The sequence below is a fragment of the Trachurus trachurus genome (assembly GCF_905171665.1).
Source record: "Trachurus trachurus genome assembly, chromosome: 3".
NCBI classification, from domain to species: domain Eukaryota; kingdom Metazoa; phylum Chordata; class Actinopteri; order Carangiformes; family Carangidae; genus Trachurus; species Trachurus trachurus.
In genome coordinates, this window is record NC_139893.1 from 10,869,931 (window position 1) to 10,894,448 (window position 24,518).

Consider the following 24,518-nt stretch of genomic DNA (forward strand, 5'->3'; position numbering starts at 1 on the left):
TTTATTAAAAGAACATTTCGTTTTTTACTTCATTGAATATTTTAATTTTTGTGTTTAATTACTGAGGTTTCACTTTTGTTCTGAGACACACCTCTGTGTTTACACATTGATCATGTGATTGATAAAAGCAGTACTTTATGGAGAGTACTTTCTGTTTTCGTTATTCTAACTTCCCTTAAACGCACCACGAACTCCTCGCGCTTTGCGGCGCATGCTCTTCTGTTGTCCTTTCTGCGCGCAGCGATACGAACATGGCCGACGTGACAGCGGTGGACGGAGACAAACTCAGCAAAAAGTAAGCGTGCTCATTTCTTCCGTCGCGTTCACACACCCCTCGACCACTCCCGGTTTCTTATATTCCACATATAATCAGCCGGTTCAACAAATACGACTAATAAGGTTCGACTTTGCAATATTATTGGGTGTTGCATCAGGTCGGAGGGTGATAGCGAAGTGAGGGATCCATATGGAGGCACACGGGAAGCCTACATATCCCGTGAGTCAGTTCGTCTCTGCCCCTGGGAGTTGTAGTTCTGAACGTGAGCCGTAGCCACCCGCGATAGTGCGTTTTACTGATCAGAAAAACTACAAGAGCCGAAAACCCCAAAGAAATGTCCCCTAACACGTTGATACCGCTTTCGATTCTGTTAGATACCGTTTTAACGTGTGAATATGATTAATTGTGGCATTTAGCGGTGGTTGTTTGATGTAGTTGACTAATATAAGCATGAGGACATTTGTTAAATGATGCCAACAGCTTCTCCCTACCTTCCTTTTGATTTCCTTTACCTGTTAGCGGCAATCTGACACACCCGCCTGGCTAACCAAAAGAAATTGAGACCCACAGGCAATTTATTTCATTTATACACATTAGATTTCGCTCCTACCTCATAGGATCTTGCCTGATAGTGATATTACCCCCAGCAGTCATCCCAGTTGGCCAAAGACAGCCTTTGCTGCATACTTCACACTGTCTTTGTATAAATGTGTATTTTCTCAGGTGTGCCTGCTGCTGACTGTGGTAGCTCAGCATGCTGTGTCTGATCAGAGCAGCCAGACAGCAGCTGTGCCATGCCTATGGGGTCAGGGGACAGTGGTTAAAATGTGCACCCCCACGCACAGCTGCGGTCCCAGCTCAAATTATCGGGAACCGATGGAGAGGTGACAAAAGGTTGGTGGCTTTTCCATTCCTGTGAGAAAAACCAACCTTTTGTCATCAAAGCAAACATGGTCCCCTTTCCCCTTCATGCATGATTATTTGTTGTGCAGCACTGTTATTAGTAGATTGTGCCGATCCCAGGTTTTTAGTCATTCAGTATTATTATTATTATTATTTTAGACACCAGAATACAATAATTTACAGTGGGGTTTACAGTGTGGCAATGTGGGAAATCATATGCGCGTTAAGTCGATTCATTTTGTTGAACAGTTTCAACGTTTCACTTTCGATTACAGTTTTATAGTTGTTAATATGTAATCCCATCATCACTCATTGCCTTCTCCTTTGTTTTCTTATCAGTGAGCAGAAACGGCGAATGAAAGCTGAGAAGAAAGCGGCGGAGAAAGAGGCCAAGGTGAAAGAGCATGTGGAGAAAAAAAAGGAATCCAATGACCAGGCAGCAGAAAATGCCTGCGGGCTGGATGAAGAGACGCTTGACCCAAATGTGAGATATTTTTTTATGCCATTACCCTTTACTTATTAAATCCACAATGTTTTGTTCCTTTTTCTGTTAATAAAATAAAAATGTTTCCCTCCAATGTAGCAATACTACAAGATTCGCACCCAGGCCATCCAGGACCTGAAGGGCACAGCGGAGGACCCGTACCCACACAAGTACAATGTAGACTTGTCGCTTACAGAGTTCATTGAGAAATACAATCATCTACAGGCAGGAGACCAGCTGACAGATGTTGTCCTCAATGTGTCAGGTACCAGGAATATGTTATGATCGTAAACACGTGTGCTATTTTAAACAATAATTCAGTATTAGATCCTCTGTTAAACTTTGCTTGTACTTTTCAGGTCGTGTCCATGCTAAGAGGGCTTCTGGTGCCAAGCTGATCTTCTATGACCTGCGAGGTGAAGGTGTGAAGTTGCAAGTTATGGCAAACTCAAGGTACAGCATGACGATGGCCAAGCTCACAAAACATGTTTATACTATTGTAGTCCAACAGTGGTAACTTTACAGTTCAGTTAACTCACACACACACACACACTTTTTCTGATTAAACAAAATGAAATAATATCCAGAGGCATCATAACAGCAAAACATTAGATTCATTTAAACTGGCAAGTATTTAGCTGAAGGGCTTTCCACTGAAATCAGAATATGTCATGTTCACAAATACAAAGTTATAATGCTGGGTGTGTTGTCTAAGGGTGTGGGTGAGGAAGTACAATTAGAGTTCTTGGGAAATTCTTAATTCAGCTTTTCTGATGTTACATTACATACTGAGTTAAGTAGCACTTTACTAATGTTTAATGCTAAATTTAACTTGTGTTTTAATCTGAATTTTATAACTGCAGCTGTGTTTATTTATTCATGCTACCTATTCACTGTATTATCCACTGTATTTTGTATCATTGCATTTATTGTATTCAGTATATTTTATACTATTCTAAAGCCTGACCAGGGACAAAGACAGAAGCAAATTAGCTGATGCTAGTTGCTTACATGCATCACATTTTCCAGTTTTTTTGTGGCAATGTTGTATGTATTGTCCCTGTTAAATAAACATTAAAATAAAATAAATAAAAAGTGATAATATTAGTATATTCACTCTGTCCCATGGGGAAATCGTTGACTGTTTGCAGCCAAAAATCCAGCCAAGCAGTCAAACGAAGCAGAAAATGTAGCTTGTCATCAGATTTACTTCTGTACCCGAGTGAGTTAATTTTTGTGTATCTCGCTTGACTCTGCCAGGAGCTACAAGTCTGAGGAAGCCTTCGTGGCCATCAATAACAAACTGCGCCGTGGTGACATTATCGGTGTCCGTGGAAACCCAGGGAAGACTAAAAAAGGGGAGTTGAGTATCGTTCCCATGGAGATGACCCTGCTGTCACCTTGTTTGCACATGCTGCCCCACCTTCACTTTGGCCTCAAAGACAAGGTAATGCCCTCTATCATTACACATCACAAAAGAGACACAATTAGAAAAAGATTTTCATATATTGACATTGTGCGTTCACAGTGTCAATATACTTTATTAATCTTCCATTGGAGACTGATTGTAAGCCGCCTTAACTGGATTTACTAAATAAACAGACTTCAGCAAAGGAAGATACACCTGCAGCACCTGAAGCATTTTTTTTTCACCGCTGTGTAATCTTTCTCTCTCTCTCTAAAAGGAAACACGATTCCGCCAGCGCTACTTGGATCTGATTCTCAACGACTACGTGCGGCAGAAGTTTGTAACACGCGCCAAAATCATCACCTACCTCCGCAGCTTCCTGGACCAGCTGGGATTCTTGGAGGTAAGAATTAGAGTTTGTAGCATATTCAGGCATCAGAGATTGACCACATCATACAATTAATCAATTCTCTAAATCAGTATATCATTACATTTATAAAAAAAATGTATTTTGGTTTGCACAGAACAGATTTTACGGAATGATGCTCTTTCTAATAATTTGTAAATTTGTTTTTCACATTTGAGGCAGTTAAAATCATGTGTGTAAGCGTGTTTTGTTGAATTCTTCAGATTGAGACTCCAATGATGAACATCATCCCTGGTGGAGCCGTGGCCCGTCCATTTGTTACTTACCATAATGAGCTGGATATGAACCTGTACATGAGGATTGCTCCTGAGCTCTACCACAAGGTAAATGCGCTTTTCAAGAGTTGTTCACCACCGTCAAGTCTTTTTCTTAACTAATCAACTATTTCCAGATGGAATAGTTTCTAGTATTTGTTGTTGTATTGGTGAATATATAGCACAGAGTCACGTCTTAACTTCAGGTTTTGATTGTTACATTTCTCTGATTTCTAAACATTTACACAATTCTTCATATCTTTCTCTCAGATGCTTGTGGTTGGTGGAATAGACAGAGTGTATGAGGTCGGTCGTCAATTCAGGAACGAAGGCATCGATCTTACTCATAACCCAGAGTTCACCACCTGTGAATTCTATATGGCGTATGCCGATTACCATGACTTGATGGAGATCACAGAGAAATTACTTTCAGGTAAGTGGGAAACACACAGGGCTCTTGTTTGCAATTGCAGCATATCCTGAACTGGTATTTTGCAGCTGTGAACTGACGTTTCCTTGACTGCACTGCTTCAGTTTCTTGGGGACTTGCTGTGTGCTTTTATGGGTGAAGAGGCACATTAGAGGGTGGGGTGGTGCTTGAACACGCTGCAAAGCTGGTGCCAGGAATGGGTGTATCTTGCATGGACCACTGCTCGCCTGCTCAGAGTGATTTTACCAGCTCTGTAATCCCCCAAGAGTTTGCAGGTGGTCTGTACTAAAGGCCTTTCCTTTACACTGCCGACTCTGTTGACGGCCACCTCAAGGCTGCAGGTGTCTGTTGCTCTAACTGGAGCAATGACGTCCAGTGTTAAACCACAGTTGTGACCAGATTTCCTGGTAAAATTCACTGCAAACTGTTGCAAAACAACCACAGAAACGTATGTGGTTATGTTGTACACATCATCAGACTTGTTTATTTCCCAACATAAAACTAGGCCACATTTAAAAAATGTCATTGTATGAAGGACAGTTTTATTTAAACCAACACTAAGGAACTTTTCAACCTTCATAAAATATTTTCATAACTTTTGTGACGATACATCGACTTACAACAAGTTGAATGGCACCTCTGTCATGGCCTGAGGGGGTCTGTATCTCTTTCTCTGGCACTAAGCAGCTTTGAGGAGCATGGTAGGAACCCTGCTCTCACTTTACTTTCACTTTCACTTTTGCGAGTCACAACAAGGAGGGAACAGGCAAAACGGCACTTTAGCAATGGATTATGTTTGTGTTTTCACTTTGAAATGATCCACTGGAAACAGAAACTTAGTTTTGATGTCTTCTGTTAATTTTAATGCAGGATATTTACAGGGCTTCACACTAGTGTTCATGGGAAATGGAGTCTTCCTTCAGGCAAAACACTACCGCTTTGGTCCACAGGCGCCGCCAAACTCAACCAAAACTGAAAGTTCTTTAGTACTGCTTTAAGTAACACTGTGTGTTCTTGTACATGGAATACATGGTAACCATAAGATCAGCAGGTCCAAAATTATTATTTCAACTTAGGTTTAAATGGGATAGAAGCTGTGTGTGACTGTCACAGTCTTGAACACATCCACCTATAAACTAACTAAACCACATTGCCCATGATAAGGAATTCTTTCTTATATCCAAGTACAACACAGTAATGAGTGTGTATGGTCTCACACGAACAGGGCAGGACAAACTTAAATGTGATCTGCACTGTTGAGTTGACAAACACAGGCAATAGGATTTTTGTGGGTATTAAAATAATAATAATAAAAATGAATTTACCAGATCTCCATCTCTTTGCAATGCCCTTTCAATTTTGTTCATTCTTAAATACGTGGGGGTTTCTTTTTAGAAAATGTGGACAATTAGAAAGCAGAGAAACTGCTCTCCCTGACTCAGTGTTTCCCTCCTCACTTCAGGAATGGTGAAACACATCACTGGAGGATACAAGGTGACATATCACCCTGATGGTCCGGAGGGTCAGGCCTTTGAGATCGACTTCACTCCACCGTTCAGAAGAGTGAGCATGACCCACGACCTGGAGAAGATTATGGGAGTCAAATTCCCTCCTACCGACAGCTACGACAGCGCTGGTAAGAATCTGCAGAAACGCAGACAGTCTTGTCAGACCTGATGGAAAAATTAGATGAGGTTTTGTCCCTTTCTTTCTTTCTCTCTCTTTTTTTGATTAAACTACATTATCCCTTAGATATTCTTTCTTTGTCAGTCTTTCTTTCTTTCTTTCTTTCTTTCTTTAAAGGTTGAATTTTACATCTTCCATGTATTGTGATGCAGCTCTGTCATAGCTAATCATTTGTTTCTGGTTTTGCCTCATCTTTCTCTACCACCTTTTTATCTTCAGAGACTCGCAAATTCTTCGATGAGCTGTGCGCCCAGAAAGGAGTTGAATGTCCTCCACCCAGAACTACTGCCCGCCTCCTTGACAAGGTTCTCTATTGATAAACAACACCATCTGTTTACAGATGTTTTTAATTTGAGGTCTTTACTAATCACTTGTGTCTTTACAGCTGGTTGGAGATTTCCTCGAGGTAACCTGTATCAACCCCACATTCATCTGTGATCATCCTCAAATCATGAGCCCCTTAGCGAAATGGTGAGGAACATGTTACTTCACCTTCAAATGTATAATTCAGAAATGCAGTGTTCAGGTTCACACTGATGCTCCGTCATCGTTCCAGGCACAGATCGGAGAAAGGTCTGACGGAGCGTTTTGAGCTCTTCGTGATGAAAAAGGAAATCTGCAATGCTTACACTGAGTTGAATGATCCCGTCAGACAGAGGGAGCTGTTTGAGCAGCAATCCAAGGTCTGTACGAAGCCCAAACTCACCTTCCATTGTCCCATTATTTAAATGTTCAGGCTGCTTATAATTGGACATGCATCTCTTTTCAGGCCAAAGCTGAAGGCGACGATGAAGCCATGTTCATCGATGAGACCTTCTGCACAGCACTGGAGTATGGTCTGCCACCAACTGCCGGCTGGGGAATGGGCATCGATCGTCTCACCATGTTCCTGACCGACTCCAACAACATCAAGGTAAAGCAACGCATGAAATGTGATGCAAACATGCACAATCTAGTTAGTTACTGTAAGTAGCTGATTGCTTTTACCTACACCTTACTATTCACACTTCCTGTTATGGTGTCAGTTTTCTTATTTCATAGTTCAGATAGTCGTGTTTTCATTCATACTCCTTATTTAAAGGGATAGTTTACCCAAAATTGAAACCCTCATGTTGACTAAGGGCTGGGAGAAGTTTCAGAGTCCTCCGTGGCTTCTCTGAGTTACAGGGGGTCTCGGCGTAGCAGTGCATGTCCATGTCCTCTTCCCGGTTCGTCAAATTTGGACGAACCGGGAAGAGGAGCTTCGAGAAGCTTCCGCTACAAAACAAGCTTGAAAAATAGACTTATTTAATTTTTTTCGGGACAATTTCGCATTTCGGGGCTTCAATACAAGACGGACATTACATACGAGCAGCATGGAGGTATTTGGATGTTTTTTGGTGTGTCTTTTTGTTACGAAGACAGTTGGTATCCATTTGCAACCGTTATATGGACATGCACTGCTACGCCGAGACCCCCTGTAACTCAGAGAAGCCACGGAGGACTCTGAAACTTCTCCCAGCCCTTAGTCCACATGAGGGGGAGTAGATAATGAGTGAAATTTCAATTTTGGGTGAACTATCCCTTTAATAGCCTCAGACCAATATAGTATAACGTGCATGTAACTGCACCCTTTCTACAGTGTTTAGCGACAGCCACAGCTGACAGTTTTGTCGTTTCACAGGAGGTGTTGCTCTTCCCGGCCATGAAGCCTGACGACAACAAAACATCAGCACCCACAGAGGGCACCTCCGTCTGATGACGTGACCTCTGACCTGTGCAGGAGTCGGTATGAAGCAGGAACCTTTCCTCACTGTGGGCATCAGTGGAATATGCGGGATTTGTGTTAAATCAATGTCAGTCCGTCAAAGGTTGAATGAATCCTTGCAGTTTAGGGAAATCATCTTGTGTTTCCAGTTTCTATTTCTGGTTCAGTTCTTCTTTTCTTTGTTTTTTTCTTACACTTTTGCTGCATCCTGAATGAAGACATTTTAATCCTCATTGTCATCCAGACAGCACATGGATGCTATTTGATCAGGAAGCCGTGTCATCTGCTGTTGTGTGCAGACCTGGATGAAATATTTCCGTTTATACTTTGAGATATTTTAAAATGGTGCTTGACTGTGGCTGCTAAACACAAGAGTAGGTAGCTCACATAATAACAAAGATCAGGCACCTCTAATATTTCCACTTTTCTCAGTATATTCATGTGTTTTTACCCGCTCTGCTTATATTCCATGTCTAATATTTTTCAAGATAGATTTCACAAATTCAATATTCCTCTGCCAAGAAATTTGAACCTGATTATATCTGAATAAAGTGCATATGAATCTACATTATAAAAGTCTTTTTGTGTTTAAGGTCTGTCTACAGAACAAAAAACTGATAGAGTATTTTTTTTTAACCTAGCAAGTGCATGTGGAAAAAGTCCCAGAAGTCCTCTAGGCAACTTTTTTCTTTTTAATTTTAATAATTATTACTCTAAAACAAAACATTGTAAGTTGAGCCATCACTGGGTTACCTTCACCAATATTATGAACACTCAAGGTCCTAGTAGTTCAATAACAATGGATCCAGTAATGAAGATGTAAGTCATCATTAGTGATTGAATTGAATTGAATGAGAAAGTTAGTGATGCAAGAACAAACTCTAAAATTCTCAGTGTTTCTATTAGTTTTGAGTAATTGGGTTTTGCAGGAGAAAGCTGCAGTTCTCACCTGCTCATTGAAGCTGGACAGAAAGAGTTTCCTGTCCATTGACATCACATCCCTAATGATGCATCGTCCTCGTCTTTTATAGGTTTAGACTTACCGTGCTCTTCTTTACCTGATCCCCTTGTACTTATTGAAAAAGATGCAGCACTTAGTCCTTAGACCAAAGTTTTCTACTACACTTTAGATTTAGTGATGACCCTCACTTGTATGTATGTCAGTTTGTATACACATGTCTGCAAAAATATAAATATAAATTGCATCAAGGTTTTCTGCAGTGCAATGGAACAGCTGTATTCCTGAAATGTGACAAAGCAAAAGCCACTTGATACACAATAGATAGATCAGAGATGATTAATAATCAGTCATCCACAGCTGAACGCCAGCAGCAAAACAGAGCTTTGATTTGTCTGAGGAATTTGTGAATCCTCTCCAACAATTATTAATAATTATAAATGTAGGATGAGACTACAGCGGTGGAGTCTGTTGGTTTTGCTTCATCAGAAAACCACAGGCAGCTGGGTTTTCATCATCTGAGACAGACAGTAGACAACCAGGTCTTCATCATTAGAGCGTGAACATTATTGCTCCATTAACTTCTTGGCAGCTCGATCTTCATCATAGGAGAAAGTTATGCAACAACACTGCTCAACCTTGTCTATGAACTACTATAGCTAGTGTGTTTAGACTGTAGTGGACTTATTTGCAGGTCATCCTTGTACATATTTGGGAGGACAGTCTTGATCAGCCAATTCCTCATCTTGACTGAGCCTGTGCCCAATGTCCTCATGAGGGTGCTCTGGAGCAGCACCGTGACTTCAGTCATGGTGCTCATATTGTAGATTGCAGTCAGTCCTGCTCTATCATGACTTCACATGGAAAATGTGAACACAGTGAAGTCTTCTAGAGTTTCTGTATTGCATGTACTGTAGATAATGATGTTTCACCCTGGTACCTTAGAGAACTGTGCCAGAGCTGTCAAATTAACTATGGTGAAAGTAACTTAAGTAGCCTGCCTCAGTCTAAGTTTTAGGAACTATGTTTTAACTTTTTGCTACTTTATATACCTACCCCAACATTTCTGCTCCACTATCTTAAATCTAGTCCACTGTATCAAACACACATTGTTTTATATTAAACTACCCAGCACTTACACATATCATTAACTTTCTTCTTAGATGTTGATGTAACAATAATAATATTCCAAACACATATCATAGCAAGTTTAACAGTATGAAAGGAGCATTTCTACAGAACAATATTTTTACTTTTGATACTTGGAGTGTTGTTGATATGAATACTGTTTTACACAAGTAAAATGTTTTAATGCCGTATTCAGGACTCAATAGGCTACAACTATCTATTCTCACATTGTCATTTTGTTGATTCCCTTCACTGTTTCTTTAATTATGCATCTTAAAATTTGACAAACCTGTAGATTTAATAGGCATAAATAATCTACACAACATATATACAAATAATTATGTCTATAATAATATTCTCCTTAGATGTAAATGCATAAATAACGATATTCCAAATAAATTAAATAATGTGAGCATTTCTGCAAAATAATATATAAAATATATGATGTTATATGAAATATAGAGAAATGTTTTAATGGTGTGAATAGGCTACTTTAAGTCAATTGTCACTGTTTAAAGTCAGTAATTATTCATAGGCTAATACAAATCTGAGGCCTCACACACGTTTTGCCTTTGAACCTGGGCTGAATTCAGACACACCCCCAATTCCAAACCGCCCCCTAAAGACTCAGGCCCTGAACCCTCACTGACTAAAGTGACGTCAGCTCTAAGTGACAGAGTGTGAGAGTCTGTGAGGGTCCAGATGCTGTAAACATGAATGGAACAGCACTTACACACTCTCACCACACGTTACCTTGACAACAAAATGTTTTTAACTCCGCCCTTGGACCGATAAATTTACTGTACTTTCAATACGCACAAGGTGTGCGAGGGGGACGGACTCAAAACAAAATATTCCTGGATCAGATCTGATCAAATCATCATCAATAATCACAAACTGCACGTTAACACTGACAGTAAACTTCTTCTTTTCTTTTTATGTAGGCTATTCCTTTTTTTTGGCTCCTGTCCATAAACAATAAAGAGACTGGCGGAGCTCTCTCTGACTACTCATGTTAATTTCTTTTTGTTTTAACACTTGCGTTCCGACGGCACCCCATGTGTTATGGTTTGACTTCACAACGCTATGAACTGTGGGTAATTCCCCTACCCAAAGTCAGCATCAGTGCTGACTTACGGTAAGGGGGCAGTAAGGGCTCATTCACTGACTCACTGACTTGATGATCTGACAACGGAACAGCCCTCACACACTCACGGACTTCCCGTGAACGCGCCTCTAAGTCAGTGAGTCCGTGAGGGGTCGGATTGGAACTGGGCCACACACACACTCCCCCCTCTCCCGACGATGCGCGCTCCCGCGGTCAAGTGTGTGTGCACTGGATGAGAGGGCCGACCGACACACACCGAGTGAAGATGGCGATGAGAACAGCGCTGCGGTGCCTCTCTGCAAACTTTTCGAGCAGACTGCCTCAACTCTCATCCGCAGCTCAGGTCCCAGCGACCCGGCTGCTGTGGAGGAGCGGCTCTCCGCGGACACTGAGCACGACCTCGGTCCTTTCCTCAGGTAAATTTAGAAGAAGAAAAAAATAGCATATTGCAATGTAACACACTACATGCGGGCTAGTCACACATTCCTGTGAGCAATGGACGAAAAAAACTCACGCAGTTTGTGTCACTTTTCCCCACAAGGGAGCAGAGAGGGATGCGACAGGAAGGACGAGCTATACGTTTGTGTTTTGTTTCTTTCTTTTTTTTCACTTGGAGGTGACAAAGTAGAAGAAAAAAAACTTTGGCAAAGAAAAGTTGTAGCCACATGTTATGTAAAGTACATAACAAAACTTTATTCATTCCCCAGTCCGAGTCATTGGAAGACTGTCAAAGCACGAGCTCCAAGCTGGAAGTTAATTAATGAGCGTAAACAACAAATTACCAATGTCTCGTGCACCAAGTCGCAGCTGATTAAACAAAAACTTGACCATGAGCCCTGAAATGTGCCAATAATTAGCTGTGGAGGATTGTATCAAATTTGGTCAAACATTTCAACAGGAAGCTTATTTTTTCTTACCCACACACCACATGGTCAAATGTGAGTGTTTTAAAAAATATATGATCATTGTTTACAGTTGTCACCCAGTGAAATTATTAGAAAATGTATTAAGTCCTTGTGCAGCATTTTGCCAGCTGTACTCTCTGGTACCACACTGTGAATTGGTCAAATGTTACACTTCTTTACTGAGGATGTGATCAACAGCTTTTAAATCAAAGCGTGCTTACTCCTGCAGATCTGACTCAACCACACAAGTATGAGACTTTTCTAGTTCCTGTTCACACCTTCCTCTATCAACACTGATTCATTGGATTAAAAAAAACCTCTGCGTTGCCTCAGTGCAACCAGTAAATCACAGATGTTTTATTTCTAATTGACAGCGCATGCATGGTGTTGCACAAGAGACACCTACTCTTCAGCTTTGGTCCATAGTACAGTAAAAAATGTTATTTGAACATTCACATTATGGGGTTTCAAAGTGGTGGGCTTCTTGTATTTAACAAGATTCCTCGTCATGTCAGTTTATTTTTGTACCATGGTTGGTAATGATTCATAAATTCATTATTTTTTATGCTCATTAATTGATTAATATTTTCCAAACTAACCCTCTGCTGTCTCTCCACAGCACTAAAGTTCACAGATAAGCACGAGTGGGTGCGAGTGGAGGGTGGAATTGGCACAGTTGGTATCAGCAGTTATGCTCAGGTGGGTCGCTGGGTCTGTCTTTTTTTAACTAATCATTGATTTATGACACTTGGTTCAGAGGTTTACCGATCACAGTCGGTATATGCTAATGTCTGAAGTGTGCAGTCCGGTACTGCACTTTGTACTCTGCAGCAACTGCACTATAACAAGCTAATTTACTGTTTTATTACTATTGTTTGAGACAATTGATCAGCGCTAGACTGCAGCCGTGTGCAGAAAATCTCAAGGGCACTAGCTGACCTGTAGATGTTCAGCACTTTGAATGAAGGCCGCTGTCTTTTATCTTTGACTTGAACAGAGCTTTTATAGAAACAATGTGCTGCTGTACTTTGTAGGTGTTGTCTTCATATATTGAGCAACACTGAAATTGAAAGTTGAAATGATTTGATCTCTGGATCTGCCGGTAGGGCTGTAGTTTGATATTATGGGTGATGTTGCAGAAATGTAAGAGAAACACTCGTATATTTGTTGTTGCTCATTTCTCAAACAACAATGCCAATGTAACGTCTGTGGAGAAAATGATTTGCATTGTCAAACAGGACCTCTGAACCACTACTACCCACATCTCCAGTATTCTCAGCAGTTCAAACAGATCGACAGTGCATCAGGCCGACTGTTTTCAGAAATGTGCTCTCTGCACTGTTTTGCTAAAAATAGATGCTCATAAACAGTGATATGATTATTTTTTAGAGCGTGTGGACTTTTATCAGTCTCCACTTCTATTGTACTTGGGAATGTGAACTTTTGAAAACCTTTGACCTTGTGTATCATTAAGCATCTCAGTGTTGCTGCAGCTCTCCAAAAAGCTGTAAAGTTTATGGAGGCTAAACGGCCTAATTTTATGTTCAACATAAATTACAGTTTTAGATTGCATACAGTATTATTATAGTATATTAAGTAGCCATGATTCATATTTTACTTCAGATGAATGCTTAATTCATAGGCTGAAGCTGTGATGACAAATGCTTGACACTCAAATGTGTGTGATATCCCACAAATTAGAGTCAAAATCAAGGTTTGAGAGTAGAGTTAAGTCTCTTTTTGTGTTTGAATTTTTTTTTTCATGTACATAAGATATACATAAGGCTGCACTTAGAGATTTCAACTCCAACTTCAGGCGCTCAAAATAGTTTCCTCTTCTACTGCTCCTCATCAAAGCCAGAAATTCATTCTGGTTATTTAGGAGCAGTAAATGAGACGAACTGTACATATGCAGTGTTGTATGTAGGAGTAATTACCTGTTTATGTATTGATTGATATGCAGTAGTATCCGTGCTTTCGTCTAAGTGAATTTTCAACCTTATCCCTGGTCTTTTGAATGGTTTTCTTCTCTCTCAGTAAGAGGACATTTAGACCAACTCCCTGTTACACTCTTCATACTGAGTAGGACCTTGTCATTTTCTCTATATCTGAGCCCCAGAAGGCTTCAAATTCAAGTCTGAAAATTGATTTGACCGACACCTACTGGGTCAGCTGCATGAGTATCGGCAAATGATACAGAAAACTGGCAAACATTCTTGTCAGCACATTTCTTCCTGAAGCCTTGTAACCAATGTTATCTGTCACTGCAAACACACACAGTCTTACATTTAAGATAAAGAACAAACCTGAAACCCCGAAGTCTTTATCATTTTGTTCAGTGATGAGAAGTGGTTATCAGAGTCCCTTCAGTACCACAAACATGGGTACTGTAGATTATTTTTGACTTAATCACACAGTGGCTCTCTCTCTGTCTCTCTTTCTCTTTCTCTACACTGTGCAATATTTTAAACTGACCACTTTGAAGGGTTATACCTTGGGTTGAAATAAATGGACTTGGGGAGACTTTTTCACAGAACATCTTGACATTAGCAGCAGCTTTATTTAGGATACACAAAAAATTCCTTATTAAGTTACTTATACACATTTTTCTATAATGCTTCATACAGGTTATTATTCATATATTTCCTCTTCTCTTGTTTTAGGAAGCATTAGGTGATGTGGTATATTGTGGACTCCCTGAAGTTGGCCAAGGACTTGAACAATTGGGTAAGTGAACTGTGAACTATTGGATCATGCGACTCTGCATCAAGTAATTGTTTGCACGCAACTCAGTCATTTGTCATGTGTATATATGTCTCTTGCAGAGGAGTTTGGTGCTTTGGAAAGTGTAAAGGCTGCCAGTGAGCTATACTCACCACTGACGGGAGAGGTAACAGAAATCAACACAGAGCTGGCAGAGAATCCTGGCCTTGTGAATAAAGCCTGCTATGAAGGGGGTAAGCACCTCGCAATCACAGTTGTTCGTTTCTGGTTCATTTGTCATAGTCATTTCCAGGAATCTCCCCCGAGTTGATTTGTTGCCAAGGTACACTAGGCCGGGCACGACTCAGGAGGTAATGCTTAATGCGGTCATCTTGTAATTGGTTCGATCCCTGGCTCCTCCAAAGAACATGTCAAAGTGTCCTTGAGCGAGACACTGAAGTCCTAACTGCTCCTGATGCTGCCCCATCAGTTTCTGAATGGAATGAATGAATGAATGGTTGAATTACATACATGTTATCTTTTACTACCGTATTCACACCAAGGGTCCATAACCACTATCTTTACAGGTGTGTGTAAAGTCTGTGTAAAGTCTCAGTCTTTCTGAAATTAAAGATAACAAAAACTGTATTAGAAAAAATATTTTGTCACTGTTATTACACTGTTGGGAAAGCTTGTCCCAACTCGGCTACAGAAGTTCCCACAGATTCATTGCAGTTTCCTCACTTTCACTTCCTGTGAAATGACAAGTTGCCAAAACCAACATAATGTCACACCTTGTAAAAAAAAAAAATATTTTTTCTACATTTGAAAAACAAACTTTCCCTTTCAGGGTGGCTAATCAAGATGACGATTGCAAAGCCTGAAGAGCTGGATGGCCTCATGGATCAAGCTTCCTATGATAAATTTGTTAAGTCACTTGAATAATAAATTGGTGAAACTCACTGTGCTGTGATGAAAATGCAATCAAAGATTAGTAGACTGGATTACTAACATCCTGTGTGGCTCTCTTCTTTGTCTGTGGTATTTATTTTGATACTGGAAATGTGCTATCAAAATAATTTTAAATACTTTTAACAACTTCCACTTAGGTTAGGATTGTTTTAGCTGCCAGTGAGGGCTCTTAATCTCAAGATCTGTCTATTACTGGGTCTTGTTTCTCATGTTTTGCTCCTGTTTGTAAATGTGCACAGTGGTAAAAGACTGAAAAGTGATTTAAAGTGCTGTGTGACATTCATTTAATAAAATTTAAACTTGAAATGAAATTACATTCGGACATCCTTGGCAGCATCAATCATGTATTGCAGTGGTTTTGGTGTCAACATGGCTGCAGTTCACACATAACAATGACAATACAACTTCACATCTTGTAAAAAGTTCAAGCTCAATAATTATGTATTTATGTGCTGTAGACGGCAGACATGTTGACATGTGCTGACAAGGCATGCTGCTTATTTCTGCTCGTGGTTCCACACACCTTGACCTTTGCCCTCAGGTGAAGATAGGAAGAGATTGCAGAGGCTTGTTGATCAATGATTAATCAAGCAGTGGTTTTAAAATCAGTGACCGTACAAAAACTGCACTCCCAGGCTGATAATGGAAAATAAGAGCTGTAATTGATGTTCTTGACAAAAACAGCTGTCCAGTTAATTCTGTCATACTGAATCCCTATTTGTCTATTAAATAACTTCCTTTTAAAGTGGTTAATTGTATCTTTCATGTCTCCCATTTACAAACTGCATATTTTCTGTATGATTTTCACTTCATATTTACACTATTATGTCATTGTCTGGTAAACTGTGATGACACTGTCTCCAGTTTGTTCCATACGCCTGAAATATAACAATATTCTGTTTGTTAACATCTTCAGTATTTCATAATCTTATTTAAAAGCCAAAAGGAAACATAAAGCAAAAGCTGTTGGCGTTCCAAGGCAGTATAAGATTACTGCAATAAGCAACGCATGGAAGAAATTCAATTTGATCTCAAAATACAATTTCCTTCTTGGCTCTCTTACTCGTCCCGTCAGCGTCAACGAAGGACACGCCTGCAAACCTTAGCAAGTTTAGACAGGACCAAGCACAGTGTTAGTTTTCACAGAGAAGCTTTGTTATTAATCACAAAGTGGAATTAGTAAGAAATTAGGCCTACTTAGAATATATGTTTAAACAGACAAACCTGACTGGTCCATGAACATTTGTTGGAACTCTAAACCCTAGTTTACAGCTCTGGAGGATGAACAGAGTTCAGTCATTTCCATCACAATCCAAAAACAATGTGCCTCATCATGAAATGCCCATTGTCTTTGATAACAACTCTAATATTTAGTTAGGTCCTGTCCTAATTACTGAGGTTTCCGATGATACTCTGTGTGGATGTTTTTTTTTTTTTTTTTTACATCCAGTAGCCTAATATGAGGATATTCAAATATGAAAGCGATGATTTATGCTCATGACCAGGACAAATTCATATTTTACACTGACAGGGATGGCATGGTGTTGCAGTGGTTAGCACTGTCACCTCACAGCAAAAAAGGTTGTGGGTTTAACTCCTATAGGATGACCCTAATGAAGGCTACAAGCTCAAGTGTGTTAGTCGAATAAAGTTGCTTTTTTTAATTGCAAGTGGAGCTTTTTTTCTCAAGTTTCTCCATGCACAATGTTAACTGATGAAACTGTGCCAGATAACCCCACTCTACTGCTTCTATTCCCAGGCCTAAATATGTGAAGTTTGCATGTTTTCCTTGTGCCTGCATCAGTTCTCTCCAGACAATCTGGCTTTCCCCCAGTCTAAAGTCATGCACACTACTGACAACTCTAAATTGTAGGGTAGTGATTGTAGGCTACTTAGGTTATTTCCAATGCCACATACTTATAGTACATTTATAACCTGCTATTAAGTAATTGTCTGTGAATGCTGGTCGAATAAAACGGTTTAGTTTGCAGTAAAAATCAATGCCTGTGTCATTTAAGCCTCCAGATGCAAGGTGAGAGGACTACATCTAGTGGTCAGTATGGAAACCTTCACCTTTTCTGTTGCAAAATGTACAGCATGGCACTGGTGAACCAAAAATGACATGATGACACACAAGGTCCAGTTACTTCAGGTAAGATAAATAAATGTGTAACAATGCACACAGATCTCAGGAGTTTGGCAGATGTAAAATAGATAAAAAACAAACAAAACAAAACACACACGTAGTTAATCATAGAAATTGGCATGCACTTTAACATTTTACAATCTATTTCAATCCTGTCCTTGGTAATAAAAAGTAGCCTACATTTGTTTTTGTTTTTTAATTTTTCAAATAGCCACTGTTTGTGTTTTTTCCATTAGGCTGTTGTTTTTTGGGGGGTGTTTTTGTTGTTTGCTTTGTCTTCTAGCAGTTTCTTTCATACTACCTTCTATGTTCAAAATAAAAGTAAAATATAGGCCTATAATAAAAAAAACCTAAAAAAAAAACACCTACAACCTAATCTGACTTTACATTGTTTATACTCTTTACTAACTGTTGTCATATTAGCCTTACTTTCCAAAAATAGAAAACATAAAATGTACTCCAATGAAATGTGATTTTCTGTGTATATAAAATAAAGCTATAGAAAAACGTGAGTAAAAAAGTTAAAAAGTTAGACGGGTTTGACTCATTTTCGTGTATCTAATCAAAGATGCATAACGTGTGTTTTTAAGTGTTACATACTTCCGGTTTCGCTTAGATTACCAATTTCCTTTTTCCCTAAATTTGTGTTCCAATGATTAAGCACACATTTTGCGTATAAATATCTAATCCATTTGTAGTCTAAGTATTGTTTAGTGAAACTAAAAGAAATAAATCTGGTGTTAAATGGTATGAAACATTTCTATTTCATTTTACGTTTCTCAGCGCGGTCTCGTCAAAGATCCGTCGTAGGGCGGCGACGATTGGTCGGTTGATACATATCCCACAATCCACCGCGTTGCTACTTCCTTTTTCCTTTCGGCCATTTTCCTCCCTCGTAGGTATGAGAAATTATTCTCTACAGATTTAAAAACAATCTTAGTCAATCCGTGGTATTTTACAAGTTATTTTCAATTTCACTTACAGTTTGAAGTTGTGCGTGTTATCACCTTTGAAATAAGGTGATTATTGTTAAAGATTTCCCTGTTGAATTTGCTAAGAAGGAGCTGTTTGAGTGGTGATGCCCGGTCACCGGTGTGGTAGCATCGCTGACTGTTACAGGCTATCGGTTGTAGCCCCATACTTTAATAATGCCTTAAAATAAAAACATTAACACACGACCACAAGTACAGAACCTCGTAAAAGTAAAGACTAGTGTTCAGGACATCTTAACATGAGATGCAGCTCCGTAAACGTATTAGCTTAGCATGTTAGCCGTATCGCAGTGAGGACTATCGGTGTGTCGGCGTGACAGTCTTGCTCATATCCATGTGTGTTGTGTCCCAGGGAAGCAGGCAGCCATGGCCCCCAGCCGGAATGGAATGATCCTGAACCCTCACTTCCACAAAGACTGGCAGAAAAGAGTGCGCACCTGGTTCAACCAGCCAGCCAGGAAGATCCGCAGGTAAGACCCGTCTGGTGGAGGTGATAGTGGTGGTTGTGGTGCTGTATGGGAGAGATGCTAACTTAGCTAAAGGTAACGCACTCTCCGCTTGGATCATGAATGAGCATGTTGAGCAGAAACTAAACACGGCCAGGTCTAACCAGAGAAAATAAGAAATTGGTTTCAAAGTGTCTTAAACATTTGAGAAAACAAACACACTGTAATCCCAGACAGTTTGTGTTTCTGGGGTTTTCTTGTAGTGTTTTGGATTAGTCCTGTAGGAGGTAAACGTGTGGTTAACCAGGCTGCAAGACACGTGAACACGTGAATGTTTGCATGGACATGAAGAAACCAACATTTTAAACACTGGGCCTTGAATGAGTCCCAGTTTGTTAACGTTAGCTGCATTGATAAAACTCAGGGTTCCTCATGTTTGTTAGCTGCTGCCACAAAAGGCTCTTAGCTAGAGCTTTCTTGAAGATAATATGACAGTAAGACTATCCTCTCTGGGGATTTATCAGGTTCCTATCCACACTGTCTGCAGTTATTTAAGCACATCACTAAATGCACAAAATGCTGTAAGGGTTTGTTATTTGCAAGTTTTAGATTGATGTCCCCCTGCACCAAAAGTTTCTCAAGTGCATGAGTATGTATCAGATAGGTCTCCTTAATGTGCAATAAAAATGTTGTCATTCAAACTAGTCCAGGATTTAGTGCATTGTGACTGTAGTATATGCTTCGTTCTCTGCTTCCAATGTTGTTACCAGCAAACAGCTGCCACACTGCATTAATAGTGGGTGTAGGAGAAATGTTATAACCTTTGTAATTGGTTAATTCTGTGTCCTGTCAAAAGGATAAATGGCCACTAAATAGCAATTATCAGTCTGATTGTTGTCTCAATTGCATCCATCAGTCATGCAATACTAGACTGAATATGTATTGGTCTGTCTGTTTTCATCATCATGGTTGAGATGCAATGAGGTCCCAGTCAGCAATGTGTGAAGGCTTGGTGTCTGTAGCTTTGTATGTTTTTCTTAGTTCTTGAAAGTGAAAATGTGCCTTGCTTACTTGAATTTAACCAATATATTTTCTCCCCCCCCCCCCCCCCCCCCCCCCCCACAGGCGAAAGGCCCGTCAGGCCAAGGCCCGCCGCATCGCTCCCCGCCCTGTCGCTGGACCATTGAGGCCACAGGTCAGGTGTCCCACTATCAGGTACCACACAAAGGTTCGTGCCGGACGTGGCTTCACCCTGGAAGAACTCAAGGTAATTGTATGCAGATAAAGAGTTATCGTAAATCCCCCCTTTAAACCAAAATGCACACTGAAACCTGTTTGCATGTTGGCATCGCTGAGACCCTAAAACCTACTGTTTAATCATTTGAACTCCACCTCCAAATCTATCGACTTAACCGTACAAGCAAAATAAACCTGGCTCAACCTTTTCCTGTGGTGAATCATTCATCCCACCCAACCAAAAGAACTGACTGTAGAACAACATGGGAGTGCTGCTCAGGGACTTGATGTTCTTGCCAAAGTGCACCTTGCCTCTCCTCCCATGTACTTGCCTGCTGTGGGAGTAAGGCTAAATGACTGATGTACATCACTCCTGAACATGTGGACGTGTTTTTCCTTCACAAACAGAGACATACAGGAGCTTTCAGTGAGGTCATTTTGTAGCATTTGGCAAAACTGTATTTATGAATAAATACGTTGTTCGTATTGTTAAATTCTACCATCATGAATAAGAATCAATAAGTTTAAGTGTAATATGGAGGATAGTAGCTCACATCTCCTAAAAGCAGAATTTATGTCTTGGATTTAGGTCGTACAGTGGCCAAATATGTGAGGAGAGCGACATGCTCCAGGTTATTTGGTTGTTGGAATAATCAAAATACATGAACGATCTTGTGTGCTCGACAGCAGTCAGATGATGATAAATCTCCGGAATCTCTGTATTTACTTGATGAAAACTTTGAACCCCTTTTCTGATGACTGCTTCTGTTGCTAAAAATGGCAAAAATCAATGTAAACGTAACAACAACAAAAAAAAAATCTCGATGCAGTTTTCCTGTTCCAAGTCTTACGGTGTTGTGTGTGTGTCCTCCCTGCAGGCGGCTGGCATCCACAAAAAGACAGCCCGCACCATTGGCATCTCTGTTGACTCCCGCCGTCGCAACAGATCCACAGAATCTCTTCAAGCCAACGTGCAGCGCCTGAAGGAGTACCGCTCCAAACTCATCCTGTTCCCCAGAAAGGCTTCTGCCCCCAAGAAGGGAGACAGCACTGTAAGTTTCTCTTTAATGTTGTCACATTAAGACTAAACTAAAGGTGTGATGGATCGTTGTGGTTGTTAAAACAAGCATGCTTTGTTTTGGCAGAGTTTTCTGAGAAATACAAATGTTTAAGTCATTCCTCAAAGGCTCGCAGTAAGAGTGAATCATTTTTTTAGCATACAGCAGTACAAAGAGCTCTTTGATGTTTACTATCACTGCATCTTAAAAGAATCAATGCAAAAGCTTTTACTTTATTGAAAACCTGAGTGTGTAAAAACGAATAGATTCATCCCCAGCCTTTACCATACGTGTCTTTGTGTAAACCTTAACACAGTACCATTACAGTTCCCCTCAGCATGAGACTGTTTATTGATTTGAATCCATGTTTCTGGCAGCTGCACACCTTCAGTGAAATCATGGTTTGCATTTTGAATACCATTTAGATCCGTTTTGTCAAGAGTTTTGACTGCGTGAGATTGGACTGAACCTTAATGAGACGGGGTGACACCCCAGTGAACTTAAATTCAGTCACATTGGAAGACTAATTCACCCATGTGGTGATGAATTTAAAGGCTTTTCTCGAGATTATCTAGCTGGCTGAATACAGCTGCTAGGGCCCAGTGAGGTTAGACACTGTCAGTCAGTCCAACAATACAGGCCGGCGGCCAAACAACGCTCACTGTGCCTCAAGGCCTGGCAAGCCCCATACTCCATAATGCCTGACCCCTGTGCACTGCCTGATGGATTCATTAATAAAATAATACTTGTATATTACATGAATCAGCATCACACTGACAACGCTGTCCTCGAGTTAATTGCAGTTAATGAGCATGTAAACCCCAGCAGCCTTAATTTCCCTCTAAGTTACATCACCTCGTATAAATATTTGTGATACCCAAATGATGTTGAGCCTTGTGGCAAGTCTTGGTGGACAATATGGATGTTTTTTTTCTTCTGTTTAATAATTAACTGTTTAATCTTTGCAGGAGGAGGAACTTAAGATGGCCACTCAGCTCGCAGGCGCAGTCATGCCCATCAAAACTGTAAGTTGCTATTTCCTACAAGATTGCACCAGCACCCAACATTCATTCTCAGATCCATATCAATATAGTTTACAGTGCGATCGATATGTTTGTATCCAGCAGTCAGATGATGACACATCTCCGGAATCTCTGTATTTCTTTGATGAAACATTTGAACCCCTTTTCTGATGACTGCTTTTTTAGAAAATAAGCTAGAAAAACAAAATTGTGGCAATAGTCCAAAAAAACTGTACTTAAACATTTTCATATCAGTTCACATTAATCAAAGTGGATTTAATTAAACCACTGAAGGAAAGAGTTGAGATAACAATCGTCTTTTTATCCTCTTTAGGTCCACAAGAAGGAGAAGGCCCGGGTTATCTCCGAGGATGAGAAGAACTTCAAGGCTTTCGCCAGCCTGCGTATGGCCCGCGCCAACGCTCGTCTTTTCGGCATCCGTGCCAAGAGGGCTAAGGAAGCAGCCGAGCAGGACGTTGAGAAGAAGAAGTGAAAATAGTCACTATGGAACTTTGCAAATTAAAGTCTTTAAAAAGATAAATGTGAGAATGTCGTGATTAATGGAGACAGGTTGCAGACTGGGCTAAATACCTGCAGACAACAAAGTGCCGGTTCCTCTACAGGAACACTTTTTATTTTCTGCAGGTATCAGCTCAGTGAGAATAATCAGATGTGTTGATTTAAATCCAAATACATAAAACACAGTATATGGAATATACATTTGGCTTAACTTCAAAATATAAGTGGAAGAAAATGGTTTCTTCAGTATCCAGTACTGAAATGAAGCCTGAAACCAATGTTAGTGCTTCAAACACATAATTGCCATTAGATCTGGTACAATCCAATAAATATGAATAGGCCTTTTCACAAGAGGACAGGTGTTTAAAAATAACTCCCAGTAGCTCTGATTTGTTCAAGTACCCATTAAGCTTTGACTGAGCCAGCATGAACAACACTTGGAGAATGAAACTGAAGCAGCTTAATGGAATTCAACCATTTCTATCATTGAAATGTCTGTTGGAAAACATCAAAATGTAGTCAGTCTAAAAGTCTACCAAACAGTTGTATCTTATTTATTTATTTTTATTCACATCAGTTGTCCAGTTTTGCATGAACTCTGCTGAAATTGAATTTGGTGAATATTCACAGCAGTAGGTGGCACTGGAGGCACAAAATGTAGCCTGTCAATGGAGAAGTAAAAGCACTGTGGAGTCGGGTTTATTGACTGATGGGCTGTCATTTTACAAAACCTGTATTTTTCCTGAAAGGTCATTAACCTGTTATCAGTCATAGTATTACATCAATATTATAGCAGATAATCTTATCAGTAACATAAATCATTACAGGGAGGTATATGTGACGGGGGCACAAATGTTAATCCAATCACATCCAGTTAACTCCCTTATATTTCCTATACGTTTTTATTATAGTCAGAAATAAAATTTCCATTAATTACAGAGACTAAATACAGCAAAACCTCCCGGGCATCATGACAGATCATTACAATATACAAAAGATTTATTCCTCATCCACAGCGTGTTAATACACAGGTGGCACAAGTCGAGGTCGAACAGAACTCCTGAGGCTGAGGATGGGAGGCAGAGGTGGAAAGCTTTAAAAAAAATCGTATCCCATTGGGGACATCGGGGGCGAAGCTGAATGTTAATTTTCCTACAGCAGGTTACTTGCTGGCGGATGTGAACCGGAGCGCTCTGTTAACATAAAACATTGCTATGACAACAGAGGTTCTGGACATTTAGAAACAATTTGCACATGTTGGGGTGTGCTGTGGCGTTGTGATAAGGTGAAATGAAGAAGTAATACAAAGAAAACAAAACAACATAGAAGCAGAGAAACTCCCACACTGAGTGAGATTGCCTATTTCAAATTTTCTATTTTAGAAAGAGTCCACTCTCACAACACAATATCAAGTCCAGAATGACAACAAGCACAGACTGAGGAAGTCAGCATATGGTGAAACAAAATGTCCTTTTCTCGGTCTCCTTTATTGGACATATGCAAATAAATAATTGAGTTAATGGGGGGTTAGGGGGCAGTAAATGGATGTCAACTTATACCTAAGGTTGCTGTGAAATAATTTACTAGTAATATTGGCATTTAAACCAAATAACAGTGACTATCAGATAATCAATAACCAATAATGTGGATTTTATTATCAGTTAACTGTACCAGTCAACTGATATTAATTAGATCGTGTATGTGCCTTT

The 24,518-nt window shown here is 40.0% G+C and overlaps 3 protein-coding genes across 3 annotated transcripts; all 3 read left to right on the forward strand.

The window, feature by feature from the left end:
- The first annotated feature begins 180 nt into the window (after positions 1-180).
- On the forward strand, positions 181-7,993 carry kars1 (lysyl-tRNA synthetase 1). The gene is given in 16 exon segments (XM_084001616.1): positions 181-295; positions 1,001-1,027; positions 1,029-1,171; positions 1,520-1,664; positions 1,764-1,929; positions 2,024-2,117; positions 2,925-3,111; positions 3,350-3,475; positions 3,703-3,822; positions 4,024-4,186; positions 5,646-5,819; positions 6,089-6,174; positions 6,255-6,340; positions 6,426-6,552; positions 6,639-6,782; positions 7,533-7,993. Coding segments are annotated over 16 exon segments (1,947 nt in total). The 5' UTR covers positions 181-211; the 3' UTR covers positions 7,608-7,993.
- Positions 7,994-11,043: 3,050 nt separating this feature from the next.
- gcshb (glycine cleavage system protein H (aminomethyl carrier), b) lies at positions 11,044-16,138 on the forward strand. Its single transcript, XM_084001618.1, has 5 exons — positions 11,044-11,226; positions 12,335-12,414; positions 14,379-14,442; positions 14,541-14,672; positions 15,269-16,138. The coding sequence occupies exons 1-5, from the start codon at positions 11,076-11,078 to the stop codon at positions 15,361-15,363; spliced, it is 522 nt and encodes a 173-aa protein (XP_083857744.1). The 5' UTR covers positions 11,044-11,075; the 3' UTR covers positions 15,364-16,138.
- A 2,253-nt stretch (positions 16,139-18,391) lies between these two features.
- On the forward strand, positions 18,392-22,831 carry rpl13 (ribosomal protein L13). Its single transcript, XM_083969297.1, has 6 exons — positions 18,392-18,435; positions 18,881-18,998; positions 20,100-20,241; positions 21,089-21,262; positions 22,237-22,293; positions 22,625-22,831. The coding sequence occupies exons 2-6, from the start codon at positions 18,895-18,897 to the stop codon at positions 22,781-22,783; spliced, it is 636 nt and encodes a 211-aa protein (XP_083825423.1). The 5' UTR covers positions 18,392-18,435; positions 18,881-18,894; the 3' UTR covers positions 22,784-22,831.
- Positions 22,832-24,518: the final 1,687 nt, after the last annotated feature.